At 51.6% G+C, this 18,620-nt stretch overlaps 5 protein-coding genes across 5 annotated transcripts; 1 reads left to right on the top strand and 4 right to left on the bottom strand.

The window, feature by feature from the left end:
- Nucleotides 1-3,093: 3,093 nt before the first annotated feature.
- Nucleotides 3,094-3,342, bottom strand: GT037_000376 (uncharacterized protein; the record flags this gene model as incomplete). Its single annotated transcript, XM_038925423.1, has 1 exon — nucleotides 3,094-3,342. The coding sequence occupies one exon, from the start codon at nucleotides 3,340-3,342 to the stop codon at nucleotides 3,094-3,096; it is 249 nt and encodes an 82-aa protein (XP_038791279.1).
- Nucleotides 3,343-4,354: 1,012 nt separating this feature from the next.
- GT037_000377 (uncharacterized protein) lies at nucleotides 4,355-6,982 on the bottom strand (the record flags this gene model as incomplete). The annotated part of the gene is made up of 3 exons (XM_038925424.1): nucleotides 4,355-6,059; nucleotides 6,108-6,683; nucleotides 6,807-6,982. 3 exons carry the CDS (start codon nucleotides 6,980-6,982, stop codon nucleotides 4,355-4,357), a joined length of 2,457 nt encoding a protein of 818 aa, XP_038791280.1.
- Nucleotides 6,983-9,274: 2,292 nt separating this feature from the next.
- Nucleotides 9,275-11,436, bottom strand: GT037_000378 (uncharacterized protein; the record flags this gene model as incomplete). The annotated part of the gene is made up of 3 exons (XM_038925425.1): nucleotides 9,275-10,464; nucleotides 10,516-10,649; nucleotides 10,697-11,436. The coding sequence occupies 3 exons, from the start codon at nucleotides 11,434-11,436 to the stop codon at nucleotides 9,275-9,277; spliced, it is 2,064 nt and encodes a 687-aa protein (XP_038791281.1).
- A 1,732-nt stretch (nucleotides 11,437-13,168) lies between these two features.
- GT037_000379 (uncharacterized protein) lies at nucleotides 13,169-13,379 on the top strand (the record flags this gene model as incomplete). The annotated part of the gene is made up of 2 exons (XM_038925426.1): nucleotides 13,169-13,244; nucleotides 13,303-13,379. 2 exons carry the CDS (start codon nucleotides 13,169-13,171, stop codon nucleotides 13,377-13,379), a joined length of 153 nt encoding a protein of 50 aa, XP_038791282.1.
- A 595-nt stretch (nucleotides 13,380-13,974) lies between these two features.
- GT037_000380 (uncharacterized protein) lies at nucleotides 13,975-18,614 on the bottom strand (the record flags this gene model as incomplete). The annotated part of the gene is made up of 7 exons (XM_038925427.1): nucleotides 13,975-14,867; nucleotides 14,917-15,767; nucleotides 15,823-16,266; nucleotides 17,350-17,539; nucleotides 17,676-17,772; nucleotides 18,007-18,323; nucleotides 18,377-18,614. The coding sequence occupies 7 exons, from the start codon at nucleotides 18,612-18,614 to the stop codon at nucleotides 13,975-13,977; spliced, it is 3,030 nt and encodes a 1,009-aa protein (XP_038791283.1).
- Between the last annotated feature and the right edge of the window lie 6 nt (nucleotides 18,615-18,620).

Genomic DNA, 18,620 nt, shown 5'->3' on the forward strand with positions numbered 1-18,620 from the left:
TTGCCGCACTACGAGAGCCAATCGACCGCCACAAACTCGTTAGACAGATCTGACCTCGTTACGAGGGGAATGGCATCCACAAGCATACATCACCCAAAGCCTTGCCGAAGTTCCTATCGTGTACTCATCCCTTTTCCCCCTTGTCTATAAAGAATATCGACATGTGGCGGTGCATTCGTGTTTAGTATCTAAACCGACATCGTACGTTTCCTTTTCGGAACTATCAATACCTTGGTTCCGCGCTCCACACATGCACGCATGCCTCCGGCCCACACTGCATCCCGCGCAACACATCATCCACAATCCAGGTTTTGGGTCAGGATAACCCGGCTTTTCCCCAGCGCCTCCGATCCTCTTTCGTCAGTACAGTATCCCAAATGAACTAATGACCCGAGTATCGGAGCCACTGCTCCGAAGAGAGATATGGGGGATTTTGGGACATCGGAAAAGAAGTACAAAAAGAGGTCTTATCGCAGAGGCGGTATTGGGAGTGCACGTGCGCGGGGGTGAAGGATTTCAATGGCAACGTTACCATGTACAATAACACGACCTGATATGAGGATGGGGATCTTCCCGTCCTGGCGCTTCCGCCGACAGAATCTGACAGCGAAGCGATCAAAGCATTCATACAAGCACATGGGTAGCAGGCAACTTCCGGCCGAAGCTCACCATGGCCCAGAGCTGAAGAAAAAGCAGAAAGATACGATGCTCAACAACCAGCCCCCCATGTTCGTCGTCGGACATCCAAGAAAGAACCTTGGAAAAAGCAATCCGATGCATGAGAATAGTACCGTATGTGTCCCAAAGATCCGAAATGGACTGCCGGATGGGGACACACCCTGAGGCGCCGTCAAAACAAGTACCGTGCAGGTGACTACCTTGAGCATACCCTTGCAAGACGCACTGTAAGATCGTAAGATGCACGTCGTACTAATGCAGACGCATCAACGTGGCTCCTGTAGGTACACTCAGACTTCACAGAATCGCGCTTTCAATCCGCCCAACCGGCAGTATTCCAGGTGCGTCAGCGGCTGATGGCGCATGACAGCTCTCTCCAGTCCACTGATTCGTTGTCAGTCGTAAACGAGATGACCCACGATCCCAATCGCAACCTCTTCATTCGAGGGATATTAGGTGCAGCCATTTCTGCCGGAGGATGCGATCGCGATTGCGCGCGTAGCCTTGCCAGTGCAGCGCGACGGGTGGGAGATCTGAAGCTGCTCAAGTGCTGACTGCTTGGGCTGCTTACAGGTACCGGGCTGCGGGAAGCGAGCTGTGGGGACACCGCTGAATTGTGCTGGATCTCCAGCAAGTGCACGCTTGGTCTGTCAAACTTGAAACACATGCCGGATGATCAGTGAGAGCGGTTTCTGACCGCATGTATGAAGTCATCATGGAGCAACAGTTCATACATGCGTTCTGACAGCAAGAACCGAGGCTTTTCTCGGTCTTTGATATCCGCGGTAATTTGCGTTGACAGGTGGATATCACGAAAATGCCCGGTATACACGTGCACACCTCATGAACGAGTAGCGAACAGGGGTGCTGAAATTGCTGATTCCACTTTTCTTTTCCTGCGCAGAATCCGATCCCAATCTGGTGACTTCATCATGCATAACAGAATCACATATCATGTCGCAATACACGGGGCTTTTATTTCAGATTTGCATTGTTTGCGGTCCGATAATACGGCCGGGTTTGGTGAAAGATATGGTACGGTGGGGGGGATGTTGGGGTGATGCGGGATTTGGATCTGGGATCGGTAGTCTTTCCGACGCTTTAGTTTGTTGATGTGTACCAAACCTACACCATCGTCTTTTAGCCGTCTACGAGAATCAAATGATACCTTCCAAAAATGCTCAAGTGTATCCGTCTTACGAAGCTAGGCTACTTCTCAGACCTCAGCTCGGAGTACCACAAATCGCAATACATAACCTCACGTAACAGCAATGACAATCATCCTAGCCTGCTTGATGCCCAGGTGGAATTTACCGTAATGCATCCAGTGCGAAGACTGGATGCTGGAATAGGCCCATCTAGAGCACCATTCCATCGCCGTTTCAGCATTGTGGCTGTGCGCAATTTGCTGTTTCTTCTGAGTCGTCGGAGATGTTCCGTCTGGTGTCCGCGCTGCGAAGTCAGATTAAGCAAAGAGACATAAGTGCCCATCATGGGCTAGGATCTGCAAACTACGGCTGATATTCTTACCCTACGGTAGAAGCGGGGTACCAACAATCTAAAATGCGAGAACAATTGATGTGTCGCCGAATTTTCTGGAAATGGAATTGTGCTGGTTAGAAGTGAGGCATTCTGGCATGTGAAGTGATCAACACAGTTGCGAGGGATACGTAACACCTATCTGTGGCGGTGCAGACCTCTTCGGGTGACGTCTCGGTACACTTACGTCAAGCTGCTCCACGGTGGAGTGACGGACAACTCCCTTGCGATAGGGAGAAGAAATCCTCCGCAAGCCGTGAGTCACAGTTCGTCAATGTCCGCATGACATCTGCGTCACCTACCGGGGCGTTCTACGCCATGTGGCACACGCCAGCGCTCCCGCAGTTCGTGGCGAAGGCCAGGGTCCAGCCACACCACTCGCCACCTGCCGGCTCGCTTGAGTACACAAGATGTCGATCTCTGTGTAGATCCTACATGCTCATTGGTTGTCGCACAACGCTTTTGTGAAATGGCCTTACAAAATCACTATGATTAGAACGCCTCATTCCAGCGTAGTAAGTGGCCGATAGCCCGGATAGTCGTATAGTAGGTTCCCGTTCATGTCGTACGTTTGTTCCGTGTTTCCATTGAAAGGAACACTCTTCGGGGTCCGCGAGGCGTTCTGCTTCGACACAAGAGGTGGCGAAAGTATTCCGAGCGAACATGCTGGAGTATGTCGGCTAGCTTTCCGTCGCTGCCCTCCTGTTCGAGCACAATATGAGCGACGGCATTACCGGAATCCTCTCCTTATGCATAGTCTCGGTTTGAGAGTCCATTCGCCTCCGAAGATGCTCTCAAATGTGCGATTTCCTTGTAATATCACACCACACTTGCATGAGCGCTTGCTTGGTGCTGCACATCCCGTAGACTATTCGTTCAAGCCACAATCCGTAAGATGGATTGGCGTTTCATAATATGCGACTTCGAATGAGGCAGTAGTAGACCAGATCTGATCGGTCCTTTCTCATTCGACGCGTCCTTTTTCATCGCCAACGCATCTTCCGACCCTGCTCCCTCGGTCTGACTTATCGGTCTCCTGTAGGTGTACCATGGTCGTGATTCGTGAGCCTTTTCCTGCAGTATGACATCAAGTCTCGGGCAGACAATCCTTTGGGTCGGATCCATGTGCCATCGGAATCGGCTACCATACCCACACTTCCCGCCAGCCCCCTCAATTACTCGCGTGTCAGGGGTCCCCGCCCAAACGCTGACAGGTGTACCAAACACGGTGTCAACAATGTTGAATTTAGTGTTTGGAAAAGCGAGACCGACGATAGTTGTCGCATAACCCATTCGCGAACGTGTATTGATTGACGCTGGTGCAAGCCGCTCGTTGCTGCTGAACCCCTGGTGCGAACGCTTCGCGCGTAATCTCCGGAGACGATAGCGTGTTAAATGCTTGTGCGCGCCAAGATACTGAAATATTATTCGATGGGGCAGGCAAGGAGCAATCTGCCGCGATGGGGTCGGTCGGAAAAAAGGTTTCTAACTTTGGCGGCGGACGGGGAATGTAACGATCATCGCTATGTCACAACGTCAGTGGGGGTGTCCGCGGTCAACGGCGCAGCTTCGGTCGGCCAGGGTAAGAACGTGGAGCGCAAGAAAATTGTACAGGGAAGAGAAGTCGAGAGATCGCAGGTGACGACAGCTTCAGAGCGAAAAGGTTTGATTAGGCTCGCAAAGGATAATGGGCATGTACACCGTAGTGGACAGAGCTGCCATCCTTGTTGTATGTAGAAAGAAATTACAGGTTCAACGCTCCTCCCTCGTAGTTGCGTGTGTGTATCTCGCTATGTGTTCGTAATAGATCGTTGCTTTGCAATCTTAGCCGCTGGAAAGGTGAAAGTGGTAATAGTATAATGGGTATCGTCGTCGCACCGGAAAGAAGAAGAATAGAAAGGTATCAACAAAGGAAATGTAGCAAACGCTCTGGTCGAACGCGTGGTATCTCCGAAGGCGCTAAACGCCAAACAGTAGAACTGAATCAAGTGACGTTAATTCAGAACAGCCCTCAGAGAGCAATGCAAGGCTCCAAGGTACGAATAGTACGGGGTCGTGACAATCGGCAAATTACCGAGAAACAGGGTATCAAAGATGAAGGAACGGCGTCTCGCGGGCGAGCGATAGGCATAAAAGCCTAGAAGAGAAGACGGAGTTCGTAACCGGTCGAGTGAACGTTTTCCGTAACGCTGATGTCGCCATCAACTTGAATGTCTGTAGGACCCGCATCCCATTCGCGCTTCATAGCATGCACTGGCGGTGTACCGATCTCATGGAATTCGGCTGTCATGTCCTGTTGCTCGGGGATCCTGTTGACTGCATCGTCATCCATCAGAATCTGCAGTCCTTTTTGGTTGACACGGATGGTTCGCGTGACCTTGGTTGGCTCGAGCTTGATCTTCATTGCAATGCTAGCAACGAGTTCTTTCACAGTACGCTCCATTAGATACACGGCGCGAAAGTAGTTATCATCGGGTTGCCGACCAGCGAAGCGTGGTTGGACGAAGAAGCAGGCGACAGGCTTTAGCATAGGCTCCGGAGGCGGCTGGTAGGTTTGATCAACCCCAAGGGCTTCGATCCATCCAGAAAGCGCATGGTCATCAGAGTATGGCCGTTGGACCTTTGTTGGGACGTCTGCACCGCCTTGAATGCTAGTCATGCCTTTGAGATCACCTGTGGCTGTTTGTGGCATGTTGCGCCATTCGTTAGAGGACATGCGGGATGGTGGCTGGAAGGGCGCCGGACGTTGGAAAGACGTAGTCCTGCGCTTCTCCGAGTGGAGAGATTGGGAGCTAGGAGTTGGAGATACAACAGAGGATGTTCCTGTTTGCGACTCTGGAGCCTCCCACATGGGCGCATCCACGTTTGTGTCAATCTTAGAGAGTTCTTGAGGAGCAGCTCCTAGGATCACTGGGTGAAGATCCGGGTCATCCTGCTCCTCTCCCTTGAGGTAAAGAACACTGACAGGCCTGGTGGAACTGAACATGTCTTGAAGTGATGCCAGTTTGATGTGGAGGTCTTCTTCAGCAGGCGCACGACCTCCTTGATTGTCGCTCGCAGAAGACATTGACCAGGTCCTCTTGTGCTTAGGTACCTTTCCGGGTCGTTGGCTGACACTGCCCTTGGAGATTGATCCACTGCGTTTCCGCTTGCCAAAATCCTTCATGCCAGACTCGACCTGAGCAATCTGTTGTTTCAGCTTGTCGATAGTCTTCTTGACGTGGGCGACGTCATTGGACAGCTTGCGCTCGGCGCCGTGGTCACGGAAGAGCTTGACTTTGCAGTAGCAAAGCTCAGCATCCGGTCTTTGGGGCGATGATCCGGTAGCTTCGGTGACCATCTCTGTCTTCGCACATAACCGGACGGGAATGCCTTTGACGCCCTTGGAGTGACTGAAATCAGTAGAGAGGAAGTTGAAACGCACGGCTAAAGAGCACTCGGGCGAAGAGTTGTGAGTTGGTGTCCATACAACGACAAATCCGTCGAAGGAGGAAGATTCGAGTTCAACTCTGGGACGTCCTTGAATCTCACCGCCGCCGACTTGGCTCGGGTCCACGAACTCAACTGCTTGAAGTCTTCCACCACGCTGGTGCGCCTCGTTAGTTCCGCGGCCCTCTTTCCACAGTTGCCAGCAAGACGCGGGTCGCTGACGCTGCTGCTCGTCTTCAAAAGAGATGCGAATGAAGGTTCTGTACTTTGTCGGTGGAGATTGCGCTTGCATGGGGGCCGTGTCTACAAGGGAGATGGAATAGGCCTGTCCTTTGTTGAGATAGGTAACAGGAACTTCGTCTGACTGCTTGATCATGGCCGTTGGAGCATTCAGAGTAACGTGGTATCGGAAGCTGGAGAAGTCAGTATGTGAAAGAGGCTGGAAAGATAGGGCGACGGACTTTTGATTAGGTGGAGGGGGTGCCGGTGCGACGGCAGCTGCCATGCCTTCGTATGAATGGGGTGCGTAACCAATCAGAGGGGACTGCTCTTGCATCTCCACCTCTGGGACCATATTGTCCATTGGCGAATCCTCGTGGTTTTGCGCCATGTTGCCTTGGTCGAATGCAGCAGGCTGATGGGTGAACTGGTGCGGGGCAAAGGATTGGGAATGCTGGGGCTGCATGCCAAAAGGGTTGACATTCTGGAAGTGATGCGACCCCAAAGCATGGGGATTGAAACCATGAAGATGGTTGGCAGGCGCGACCTGGCCGGCATGAAGGGCACCTTCGGAGGTAGGAAGCGATAGTGGTGTTCCTAGGCCGAAGCTGAAGCCGGGGGTGTGGAGGTCTCCGGCCTGGCTGTGGTAGAGTGTGTTGGTGCCACCAGGAGTGGGCGTGTAATAGCCAGGAGGTTGGTTTGCGAAAGAGGTGAAAGCAAAGCTGTTGGGGTCCAGCAGCGAGGGAGTGAACCTCCACGGCTCGGTATTTCCACGCGGTGTCGGGTCCTGATCTTTGATGTCCTCATGGTCGAGTTGTCTGAAAAACATGTGGGTTAGTATAACATTTCTGTGCGTTGTGTGTGCATGTTCGGCTTCGGCGGTGTTGTTGTTGATGTTCGTGCCGAGTGACATGGGATGGGGGGATCTCGGAAGAACGTACCGGGAGGGGTGCGCGACATCAAGCGCATCTGCGAGCGTGTGGCCCGGAGGACCTGCAATAGAATGCGAACGCTGCTGAAGATGAGGGAAAGTCGCCTTGAAGTCCTCTAGGAGCTTTCCATCGGGTTTTTGGGAGTTGAGTCTGCGCATGTCAGTCGTGGGTCGGCCAAGGTACATGATGTCTTCACGCGACGCGCGCAAATCATATGCGAGCTTGGGCGCGGGCGGGACGTACCTATTTCGAAACATGGCATCGGGCGCTCTCGCGGTATTAGGTCTTGTTTAATTCGGGTTGCATCTGGGAAGTCGATGGGGAAGAAAAGGTGTTTGGGTTGGGGAGCCTTGGAGGAGCAGACTATGGGTTGATGAAACGGAGAGCAGCTGCCACGAGAAAGTCGAGCCTGGGAGAGTCAAGCCACAGGTGTCCAGGGCCGGTGGTCAGACGTCTTTTAGCTAGCGACCTGAGCATCCACAGGGCCTGACGGAATTGCAAGAGGGCCGCGCGTGGGCATGGGTGGAGCGTCGGGTCTAGGCACACGGTCCCTGCTCTTCTAACGCTACAGTTTTGCGCGGCCCTAGACGGCTTTGGTCCTCCGCCCTACTCTGTGCGCGACATGCTGCCAGAACTGATCACCCACCGTCCGTCCTGCACAGCCACAACCTTACGGCAGACGCGAGCCGGCCAGAAGCTCTTTGCGTCCGCATGAGGAGCTGATAGTCGCTGCATCTGTCGCCATCCCGCACTCCAAGCGCACATCCGCCCATGGATGCTGGATCGCGCGGACCCAGCCCGATGTTTCTCGAATCCACTCCAACTGCTACACCAGTGTGAGGAGCTCGTGCGCGGCTCCAGTGGCTTGATGAGTATTCCGTGCCCTTGGGCGTAATTTACTCGTCAAGACAGCTTCTGCTCGCACACTATACCCCCTTTGTCAAGCAAGACTGTTGCGGCGCCTACGGTGTGCGTTGGCGCCTCAATGCGAAATGACATATGCCGGGCAGCTCCCGTTTCCACTTGTGTCCCGAGACCGCTTCCTGCCCTTGTCTCTTGCAGCTTTCCACGCGGCAGACGTCTCTACCGCTGCTCGCCCTACCTATCTAGCCCACTGCCGGCCGCCTTCCCCTGCGTATGAGCTACGGATCAGAGACGAGGATGCCACCCCGCCAATTCGTCAAAGTCTATCTAGCAGGCCAATCCCACTGTCGCCCGTTGGCGCCGTATCGCTTGCGCTTACTCGGAAGACTTAATTCTTAACGTTATTTTACCACCTGTCAAGCCGAGATTAAGGAGTGGTTAGCGGGCGTTATCCCGAAAGCGAGTCTATCCACCAACTGAACCATCCCATCAACGGCTTTCGTCATCGTAAGGCGCTTGGACAGTGCATCTGAAAGCCATGTTGTAAGAGTGAACGTCACTGCCTTTTGCAGTTACACCGAACATAGTGCTGGCAGTTGCATGGAATGGAATGCCTGTGACTGCATGACCAATCGCAAGGCTGTGGAATCGTCGTCCGGTAGGTGCAACGGAGGAATCCACAGAGGCAGCGATCGTTGTGTAAAAATAAGTGTGGCAACAGTTACAGACCGCGATCGCCAACGCGAACTCTCGACGAATCGAATGCCTCGAGTATCATCATGTGGAAGAAACCTTTTCTGTCAACTCGGAAATGATCGGCCAACTGTGGCACAGCTTTTGCATTCGCCACATCGAACGCCACAGTTTGCAGATCAGACCTACTAACAGAGCAGATAGCGATAAGACGCGTAGACATGCAGAATAGAAGGAGCTGGAAATGGCTCGTTTATGACTAGACGTTGCGATTAGATTCGTAGAATGTCAGAGTCCAGCCCAGAAGCGCAGTACTCTGGCGTAGTGTCAGTATCCGTGTCTCCTGAGCAATGCATTAGCCGTAGTAAGATGGAGTGAGGTCACTTCCGTACAACCGCGACCGGATAGGTTCGACCTTGAGCGCCGCCTGGTCATTGTGGCAGCGTGGTACGGGAAGGGAAGGGGAGTAATCGCGATGTCTGATGTGAGCTGTCAGTTTAGCCACAGCTCCTCATCTCGCTAATGGGCACAACTAATCTTGGTTGTTGCGCGAAGGGGACTGCAATCTTAGGTTGATACACTTGGTATCCTACAAACTCCTAGTCCATGTGACTTTTGCCCACGCACGCTACGATGACTGCAGATAATTGCTCTCTGATCCACAGGTGCTCGGTCAAGCCCGAAACCTGGTGTGATAACAAAAGAAATGTAGAAAACGTTTGCAGCCCGGTCTTCCAATGGTGACACAAGTATCACTTCTGACTTTGGCGAGTAGAAAGGGATGATCGCACGTTGTCTCACGGTCGAATCAACCTCAAACTGATGTGCTGAATAACCGGAATGAAACACCAATCGCAGCCCTGTCCGTCCAATGTGGTTGTAAAGATCTCGATCATACAGGTATAAGAGATGTCCACTTATCAACTTGATGGCGTTCTCTTGGAGTCATCATGCACCGGCCTGACTGGACCTCCTGCGTTGTTTGTTCGCGATAGGAAGGATCTTGGGCTGCTTCTCTCTGACAATGAGGTTTGACTTGCATCACTTGCAGCCCTCGCTGCTGCGACAGCTATGTTACTGTTGCGCAGTCTTGTTGCACCGATCTGCTCTCTTGATCCTGTCGAGGAGTCTGACGCACGTAAGTCGTTGATCGAACTGTGTCTGCTCTGGGGTTCGGGTCGACCATTTCCACTTGGGTGTTCGCGAAATACCGTGATAACACTAGAACGAGACTCTCGACGACTATCTTGACGTCTAGCATAGACCGACTGGAGGCTTGAAGCAGAATCCTCTCGGCGACTGCGACCCATCGTTTGGACAGGGCTAGGAATCTTTGATGGCTTGGCCAAATCTGCACCCAGATTTTGGGACGATGAAGTAGACCTAATTGAATGGGTATCAAGTGCAGGGCGCTCAGCACGCATGAGGAGCGGAGTGTCCGAATCGTCAGAACCGCTCTCATTGGTCTCCCCGTCAAGCGCTCCAAAGTCCTCCGCGAGCGCTTCGAGCTGATCCGCCCCAGGCTCAAAAGAAAAGTGTCGACAATGCCTCTGTGGAGTGCTGAGATGTGGCTGCGACAGAAACTTCCGTAAATTATGTCGGGGTGCAAAAGATGTATCAGGGTACTGTGGTTTTCCAGAATTCGAGCCCATCCCTTGCCGTGACGGCCGTGCGTCTCGTTCTTCGATACCTTCTGCTATTCTCTCTGCTGGTCTAGTCTGCGAGAAGAGCATCATGAGGCTGTGGTTGAAACTGCTGACCTCTAGCCCTCGACGTCTTGCAACGAGTGTGCCAAGCTCACGAAGAGCAACGAGAGCTTCGCATTCGGTCGCCGGCTCCATTCCAGTGTGCTCAAGAACCGCCATCTCGTCAGGCAAAGGATCACCAGACCCTCCTGAGAACCCAGAAGTCGCAGAGCTAGTAAAGGAGCGGGAGGGTTTTGTCTTATGAATGGCGGTAAGGTTGAGCTCGCTTTGGACTTTGCGCGACAGTGTCAAATTATGGTTGACCTCAGGAGGAGTTCCTACTATCAGCTTCGTCCCATCGTTGGTAAACTGTGTTGAGAGGACGATCATCTTTTCAGAGGGAGATAACGGTCGACTCAGGAGCGCTGAATTAGATTAGTAACGACATGCATAACACTATATTACCAAGTACTAACCTCTCTGACTCCTAACTTTGATCTCTTGGTCGAGTTGGGCATGCGAAAGGGAGTTGTTAGCTGGAGGGATACTGTCGTGCGAGACGGTCTTCCTATGGCGTCGCAATACGCTGTCTTGACGAGCTTGCATAAGTCTCTTCTGTGTTAGCAAAGGAAGGGCATGGAGTTGGAGGCTACTGACCCTGCCATACCGCTCGTTCCGCGAGCTATGAGCAGCTCGAGTCGCCGTATCTCCGCGCCATAGCGATCTTTTGAGCGATTCCAATGTTCTTCGGCCTTTTTCCAGTCACTGAGTGTCTCCTCCATCATTATACTGAGACTCTCTTTCTGCTCTCGGACCTTGCGGTAGTCCTCAAACACCCGAAACAAGCCACTATTGTGCTCCATTGGTATTGGCCGATGTGTAGTCGCCATGTGCGATCGTACAGACTGAACCACGTCAAGCGGATCTATGTAAGGCTGTAGGGACTGCGGTGCATCTTCACCCCAAGGTGCAGAGAAGGCAAACTCCGGCTCCTTGGTTGTATCTTTGAAGTTGGCAAAAAGCGAAGTGTATCGTGCGAGTCTTGGCTTGGAGTCTCGACGTGGCGCTGGAGTATCTGAACGATCACTTCGGGTATCATATGCATCATCAACGAGAGGCGTGGCTGATACAGCGCCCACAGGTGTCTGCGGTCTGCTGCCTTGACGTTGTTGTCGCCAGCTGAGCGGAAGGTGGTGATCGTTCAAATCGTCGAAAGATCTTGAGTACTCGGTATCGATCTTCAGAGGAGTGAGCGCTTTTGGTGGCTTCTTCGGTTGCTTGCTGTGGCCTAATCGCCAGCTCTTGTTGTCGGGCATGTCCTCGTCGGCTTTCGCACGCTCCCTCGCCAGATGAGTAGCTACAGAGAGCCCTGGAAGCTGAGCCACGTATAGATCCATGGTTTCTGTGGGCCGCAGTTGCCAACCCCGTGAGGTTGTGGGGAGCAACTGTCGGATACAAAGGTGGAAGTGGAAAGTCGGGAAGCCGCTATCCTCATGACCAGCTCTCACCTTCACTTCCGTTATCGGTACTCAGCAACGCGCAGTCACCTCTAACCACGGCTACACGTGGCTCATATCCGAACGTCATCTTATGAAATGGCGGGCGTGTCTGCTTTCTGTTTCGATGTATGTAAACTCTCGCTCTTTCCAGTGACAGCTCTATCTTGTATGGACATCCTTAGCATCGCTAGAAACCTACATTGACATCGACTGTATCGAATTCAAACTTACTAAAGCTCAGTCATACCTGTATAAATACTAACAGTCTAAGAACTCGTGTGATCTAAAGTTCACAAGAGATACCACGTGACGGTGACTGTGTTCCGCTTTCCAAGATTGCTAGGAAACAGGCAAGACCAACTCACCTCTACTAAGCAGGATAAAAAACCATAAGAGCGAGCTTCAGAAACAGTAGAGACGAGATAATTGAAAGGACTAAAGATAATGGAACAACTGGCGATGATGTCCACCACGAGCTGAACGACTGATCAAGCACATCAGCGACTGAAATTTGGTTAATAAGTTAGACGGAAATTTTGCTGTTCGAAGTTTGCTGTTACAATGGGCGGCGGCATCATGTTACCTGTTGTTGGTTGAGAGCGGTCAATTCCTCAAAGGCGTTTGAATATCGCCTTTGATACGATTTGTCCTCAAATGGTTAGCGCCATCTGGTTGCACGTGTGGTGAACGATCAACGGGCATCCTAATACACAGACATCCTCAGCTTCTGCCCCTGGATTTACGTATGTCGGGGCCTTTGGAAGCGTTTCGGTCGAAATATGGTACCCGATGACTGCTAGCATCGCATTGTGTTCTCCGAGATCGTTGCCAAGGGAGGTGCTCTTCCGAGTTTCGGCTGGGTTTGAGTAGCGTTTCATCACACTCTAACCGCGCTGTATCACGGTGCTTATACGGGACTACATAGGCTCAATGGCTGTACTCGACAGATGAGGATGAACTAATGGGAAAGTAGGCAGGGTGTTTATCTGAAGGATACAAAATTTGGCAGCATCATCATGATGGGCCCAACTCAACGAAGTGGTAGTATACCCACAGCTCTACGTCTTCCCCACGGTACCCATAAAACTCCACATGCAAAAGCCGCGCGTCTCCCGTTTTTCGGGAAATCATCGACATATCTCCAACAACTTTGACACAACTCAACGCAGCGCCTCCCCGGCCGTGCTCTTCCCGTAGAACGACAATGCTCCACTACCCGCCGTCGTTAGGCAGCAGATCGTACTCCTTTCGCTAATACAGTACCAAGACACAAGCAGGAAAGTCTAGACTCCGGTTTCAGCCTTGTCAGTACGAGGCAGCGAGTAAGGTACTGGGATAACTTTGTGATGACAACGGCGCCTGATGACGACGACGACGACGACGACGGTGTACCTGTATGGGCGAGCTGTTGCTGGTGCTTGGTATAAGTTGATCGCCCCCTCAGGCTAGAAGGTGTTTTCTCACTTCAAGCTCACCATCAAGTCAACTTCTTCAAGTCAATTTTCTTGTTTATCAACATTTCTATTCATTCACTCTTTGTCGCCGGGCGACTTTTCAATTTCCAACTACATTCCAGGCTTCTTCACTACTACCTGATCAACGATTCCGATAATCTAAACACTATTTCAAAATGAAGTTCACCACCATCATCGCCACCATCGTCTCCATGGCTGCTTTTGCCATCGCCGCGCCTGTCGCAAACGAGGGTATGCTCTCTTTCCACCCAAGCTCCACTATCGGCATTTATGGTTAACACGAAAACAGCTGTCGCCGTTCGTCAGAACCACGGCATGTGCGTCAAGGGCACTACCGCCGGTGTCGAGCAGATTGAGGGCTGCTAGAAACTTATACCCATGGGTACGATACAATATAGAGGATAGAAATTGCTCTGGATCGAAGTGAAGGACGAGGATTGAGTGGGAAAAGATTGCACAACGAGAGAACGATCCATTCAGATGGCATATCAACAGTGTTAGCTGGAGCCGATTTGGAGTAATACAAGACAATTGACAAAGCATCACCGTGTGATGAGCTTCAACCATACCTTTCAATCCTTCTTACTCTCGTGACCTCTTTTGAGGCCGAGGACCTATCATAATACAGCGGAGACCCGTTATCACAAGCATGTTAGCAAGAGTGTGTAAATGTTGTCTTAGCACCGTCCCCTTATGCATGGGATCTTCAAGCGCAGCTGCAATGGCAGATGGCGAGTATGTTTCTGCCTGAGCAGCACAAGTGTCACTACATCCCCCCAACAAAGCATTCAACACATGTTGTTTACTGCAAGGCACAGAGCTATAAGAAGAACAAAAAATGCAGAATTAAGTAGGTCGACATGGCGACGTCGCTGAATAGGTATATACGCTTGAACGCTTCCAAGAAAAAATGCCACCGACATAACAGTCGTGTATTATGCAACGTCGTTGCATTCTCTGATCACGGATACGCACCGAGACTCTGCTTCTTCTCTCTGTTCCTATCCATACTCTTCCTCCCTGGCCTGAAAGCATCGAGACTAATTCTCCTTGCCTCCCTGTCCCTGCCTTCGTCCGCACCGCTAGACTCGCCCTCGCTTTCTCTTTCTTTCTCCTTCTGTTTCTTCTTTTCTACTTCTTTGATGGCCTCCTCGGTCAGCTCCTGTCTGTTCATGCGCTCTAGCACGTCCTTCTTGCGGGTTTTCTTGTCACCCAACCAAATTAGCAGACCGGCTGTGGCATTGCAGGTGATGGAGCAGCAGAGAATGACGGTGGTGATGGCGAAAGGACGGTGTTTATAGTAGATACCCCATGTGCACGCGCCGAGAGAGATCTGGAGTAAAGAGTGGCAGTCCAGAAGGACGACGATAGCAACGAGGAGACGAAGAGGGAAGGCGTAATGGGTCTCTGTCTCGTGGGGTTTGTAGAAAGAGTGAGATTTGCAGAACTTCTCCTGGTGGTGTTCCAGCTTCTCCTGTTGCTTGGGCGTCAAAACGGTGAATTCCCACTGCTTCTCAGGATCTGCTGGGTCTACCACACGGGGTCCGGACACAGGAGCGTGTTCGGCAGGAAGGTCGTTATGATCGGCAAGTTCGGGAAGCATCTCCTTCTTACGGCGCGACCAGGTGAAGTGGTGGTAGTGAGCGATGTAAATCATGTGGTAGGTGTCTACGGCACGGAAAGGTGCGAGACCATCTCCCACAACAGCGAAGAGGGCAACAAGGACACTGTCAATGACGTGCACAACGTAGATTTGTTGGCCACCGACATTGACCCAGCCGATGAGGAAAAGTACCCAGGCCAGACCGAACAGGGTGATGAGGGTCGCGTAGAGAGTGACAAGGAAACCAAGAGCTGTGATCTATCAGTAATAGTCTGTGACAAGGATGACGGGAATACATACGTCTCCTGACATACTGTCCGAACCCTTTCAGCGAGCGCTTCATCTTGGATCGTCGTGAGTGAAGCATATGTCGGACATGGTCGTTGACCTCCTTCTTGTCCTCGACACTCCAGCCAGATAGGTCAGCCTCTTCGGGAAGCACAGCGAAGCGAGACTCAGTGAGTTGCGAATCTATCGTCATCATAGTCGTCGTAGTAGCTTCAGTTGGCGAGCGCTGAAGTCTTGGAGCCGCTTGCTCCTGTGCCTGAGCAGCACGGGCGGGCTCTAGGATGCGGTTGATCTCTTCTAGACTCTCAGTCTCGCTCTTCCGTCGACGTAGGTTGTATGTCGGCCGACGGTTGAGCCAGGGTAGATTGGGAATGAAAAGCGAATTCTGCATGTTTGTCAAAGAAGTAAGCGTCGCAACCTCGGGATCGATGGTATCGAGGACGTCGACCATGCCCGAGGTGTAGTTGGACGACATATCGTCTTCCGGTGCAGCAGCATGGGCACTAGTTGTCGGTGACTTCTCCTCCTCCTCCTTGTTGCCCCAAAAGGGTATCCTGGTCTGTATTGCGCTCTTGACCTTCCGCAGTCGACTTCGATCTGGCTCAGGGTTCGTGAGGGTCGACTGACTCCCGTTGGAAGAGGAGAACTGTCCTAGCTCTTGTTCTTCGTCCAGTGCAGGCAGAGGCGTACTTGATCTTATTGTTGAGGCGGCATTGGGGTTCTGTGCTGCTTGTCTCAGGGCGTTGGAGGAAGGTATACGCCGAATACCAATACTGGCTTGACGATAGGCTTGGGGTCGTCGTGGGTACTGCTGGGGTCTAGTTGGCGCAGAGCTGCTTCTTGCTCGTTGTGCAGCAAGAGTACTGGATACGGGTCAGCATCGCTCCTTCCCCCCCCGTTCTTGTGAGCAGAGCCTACCTGTACGTAACATGGGAAGAGGGATCGCTCGCCCTCGTAGGCTTGGGAACATGTTGGCCAGCGTCAATGGATGACTCTAGCGAGGTAGGCGGTTCGATGACAGGTTGTCGTGTTGGCTGGCCTGCTGGTGTTCCGAAGTCGTGCGCATTGGTCCCAGGCTCGGCGCTCTGGAAGCCTTCGTTTACAGCATGGGTACTGGAGTTCTCGTGGGGTGGCAGAGATTGGTGTGGAACATGCAGCTCGCCCGTACCTGAGCCCGACGATGTCGCTTTGGCGAGTCTGTTGCGCGCCGAACGCGTCTTGGACTTCAGCTTATCCATAGCTACCACCAAATCGAAGATGGGAAACGCAACCCCCAGGGCAATTCCAGGTAAACATGGCTTTATGACTTGGAAACGACCGTGGCCGAATGCAGGTTGGCGGCTAAAGATTGGCTTCACAAGCCTGGAATTTTGTCTTGGGGCACGTCATCTTGCGCCGCTGCCACCACCAACCCCTTTCTTTGCCGTCGACTCGCATCGCACACGCGATAACGTTCGCGGGGATAGCCCATTGCTCTTTCAAGTCAGTGTTTGGGCTACAGATGTTAAAGAGCGACTGTAAGGATTTGATGAAACGTACAGCATCTTGGGCGATATCCTCAGGGAGTCAGGCTCCAGGGAGTGACCTCCACTGACCCCGGATCTGAAACTCTGGATGGCATCCTTGCAACGATCGTCTCGCTAACGGAAAACCGGATCCTAGATGTCAGCTGCACATTGACGCTATGTCTCGTGAGTCGCGCCCTGTACTGGCTGCGTACATCAATAAAAAGTCTAAATGCTCAAAGTCCATTTCCATACCTACATCTAGTTGCACCATCTGAGACGTTGCGGGAGGCGGAATGCAGGGTCTTATTCGAGCTAGCGAACGGGTACCTGTCCTAGCGCATCGTCCAACGCTCCGTCCGGCGCCGCTGGTTTAACGCTTTCGAGGTTGTAGCCTCATCCTAAACCGTTATGATGGTGGTTATACTGTCCTCTGCTAGGAGCCTTGGAAACGCTTGTAGCAAAGTGCTGGTGATTTTTTCTTTGTCTGTCATGGAGGTGTTAAGAATAATGGCTCAGACTTTGCTTTTTGATGTATCATTCATCTATGACGACATGCATTCTTCTCAAACCCTAGAGAAGCTGGTCTACCACTCTGGGAGCTTAGTCCTCAAGATAAGCCTTCACATCAAGAATCAACTCTTGGTCCTCGCTGTTCTCAACCAGCTTCTTAACCGCAGCCGCCGCAAGCTCAACCAAAAATTGCCGAGGAGCAGTATTCAAATGATCCTCAAGTCGAGCAACACCCCAAGTACACCATGTGTCGACTATCAGCTTTCGCATCAGATTCTTAGGTGAAGCTGTGCCTTCATAAATAATGTCAACACATTTTGGACCGGGGACCGTGGTAGTAGGATCAGACTCTTGCATCCGGTTATACAGTGCTTCAACAGCTAGGTTACGTGTCTGTACATCATGTAACCGCTCAGCTACTACGTACACCTTACAAATATCATAGAAACCCTTCGAATGGCTCTCGTCGTGGATCTGATTCGTGTAAACAGCTTCCAAATAGTGTGCGACGTCCTCCAGGACAAGATCTGGAGCAGCCTTGTGTAGGTCAACAATTTTGGTATCAAAGTTATCCCATCGGCCATTTAGAGCGCTTGCGAAGAACTCGGATCGTGCTGCTATGATCGAATGGTGAATATGCAGTTCTGAGCGATCGGTATCTGGTCCGATCAACACTTTGACCAGAGGAGACTTGATGAAACTAAGTTTTTGTCAACAGTGATGCAGACAGAAAGGATATCAGAGGCAATTTACCCGTCGATGTCTCGCTTTGGGGCTCGGACAGAAGTTTCTGTGTTCGGCTGAGGTTGAGGTGCCATAATGTCAGTGGAAAGATGATAAAGTCGTTGAGCTGGGTTGAGAGCTCGCCAGTAAGGAAAATAGGGAAGAGAGATCAGTCATATAGAAGCTAGGTGCAACAGATATTCCAGCCGTTCTACAATTGAAGTGTCACGCAACCTTGAACTGCTTTCATTACCTACTCGGCTCTGAAAGCTGGTGGTATGAATTCAACCCAGTAGCCCTAAACACTGGTTATTAGCATATTGCTTCTTCCACTTACTCTTGCCAATAAACTGTCACTTACATCAGGATCCTTCACAAAAGCCAATTGTTTAAAGAGATGCTTGTACCCATCTGGCACTTTTCCATGCTTTCCGGCAGCAGTATCTGCCGGTATACCCATCTGTTCTTCCTTCGCCTCATCCAACGGTTTGATGACCTCGAACCCATGGCTCTTAACCCTTTCCACTGCTTCAGCGACATCAGGAACTGTAAACCCAAGGTGACCAAGCCCAATTCCAGGACCAGGGTAGTCATTGCCAGAAGCATAAGGCGTAGACGAGTCTGCGGGAATATGATATAATTCCAGTAAGCCCTTTGACGTTCGAAGATTAGCCATACCTATAGGTGTTTTAGTGTTTTGTTATAGGTAAATAGATTATGGATGTACGTACCAACGTCTCGTGGTCCGAGATAGTAGATCGTGAACGGCCCGGCGTTGAAGATGAAGATGACATGCATGCCCAAACAGTCACAGTAGAACTTCATGCTCTTCTCTGGATCCTTGATACGTATCATCATATGGTTGAGTTGGTATTCTGCAGTCGACGGGGAAATTGGCCTAGGTGGAGGTGTTATGTGTTTGTCCGCCTCGTATGGCCCTGGTGGATAATTCTCGTTGGAAGACGCCATGACTGT

The sequence above is a fragment of the Alternaria burnsii genome, assembly GCF_013036055.1.
Source record: "Alternaria burnsii strain CBS107.38 chromosome Unknown 705, whole genome shotgun sequence".
Lineage (NCBI taxonomy): Eukaryota > Fungi > Ascomycota > Dothideomycetes > Pleosporales > Pleosporaceae > Alternaria > Alternaria burnsii.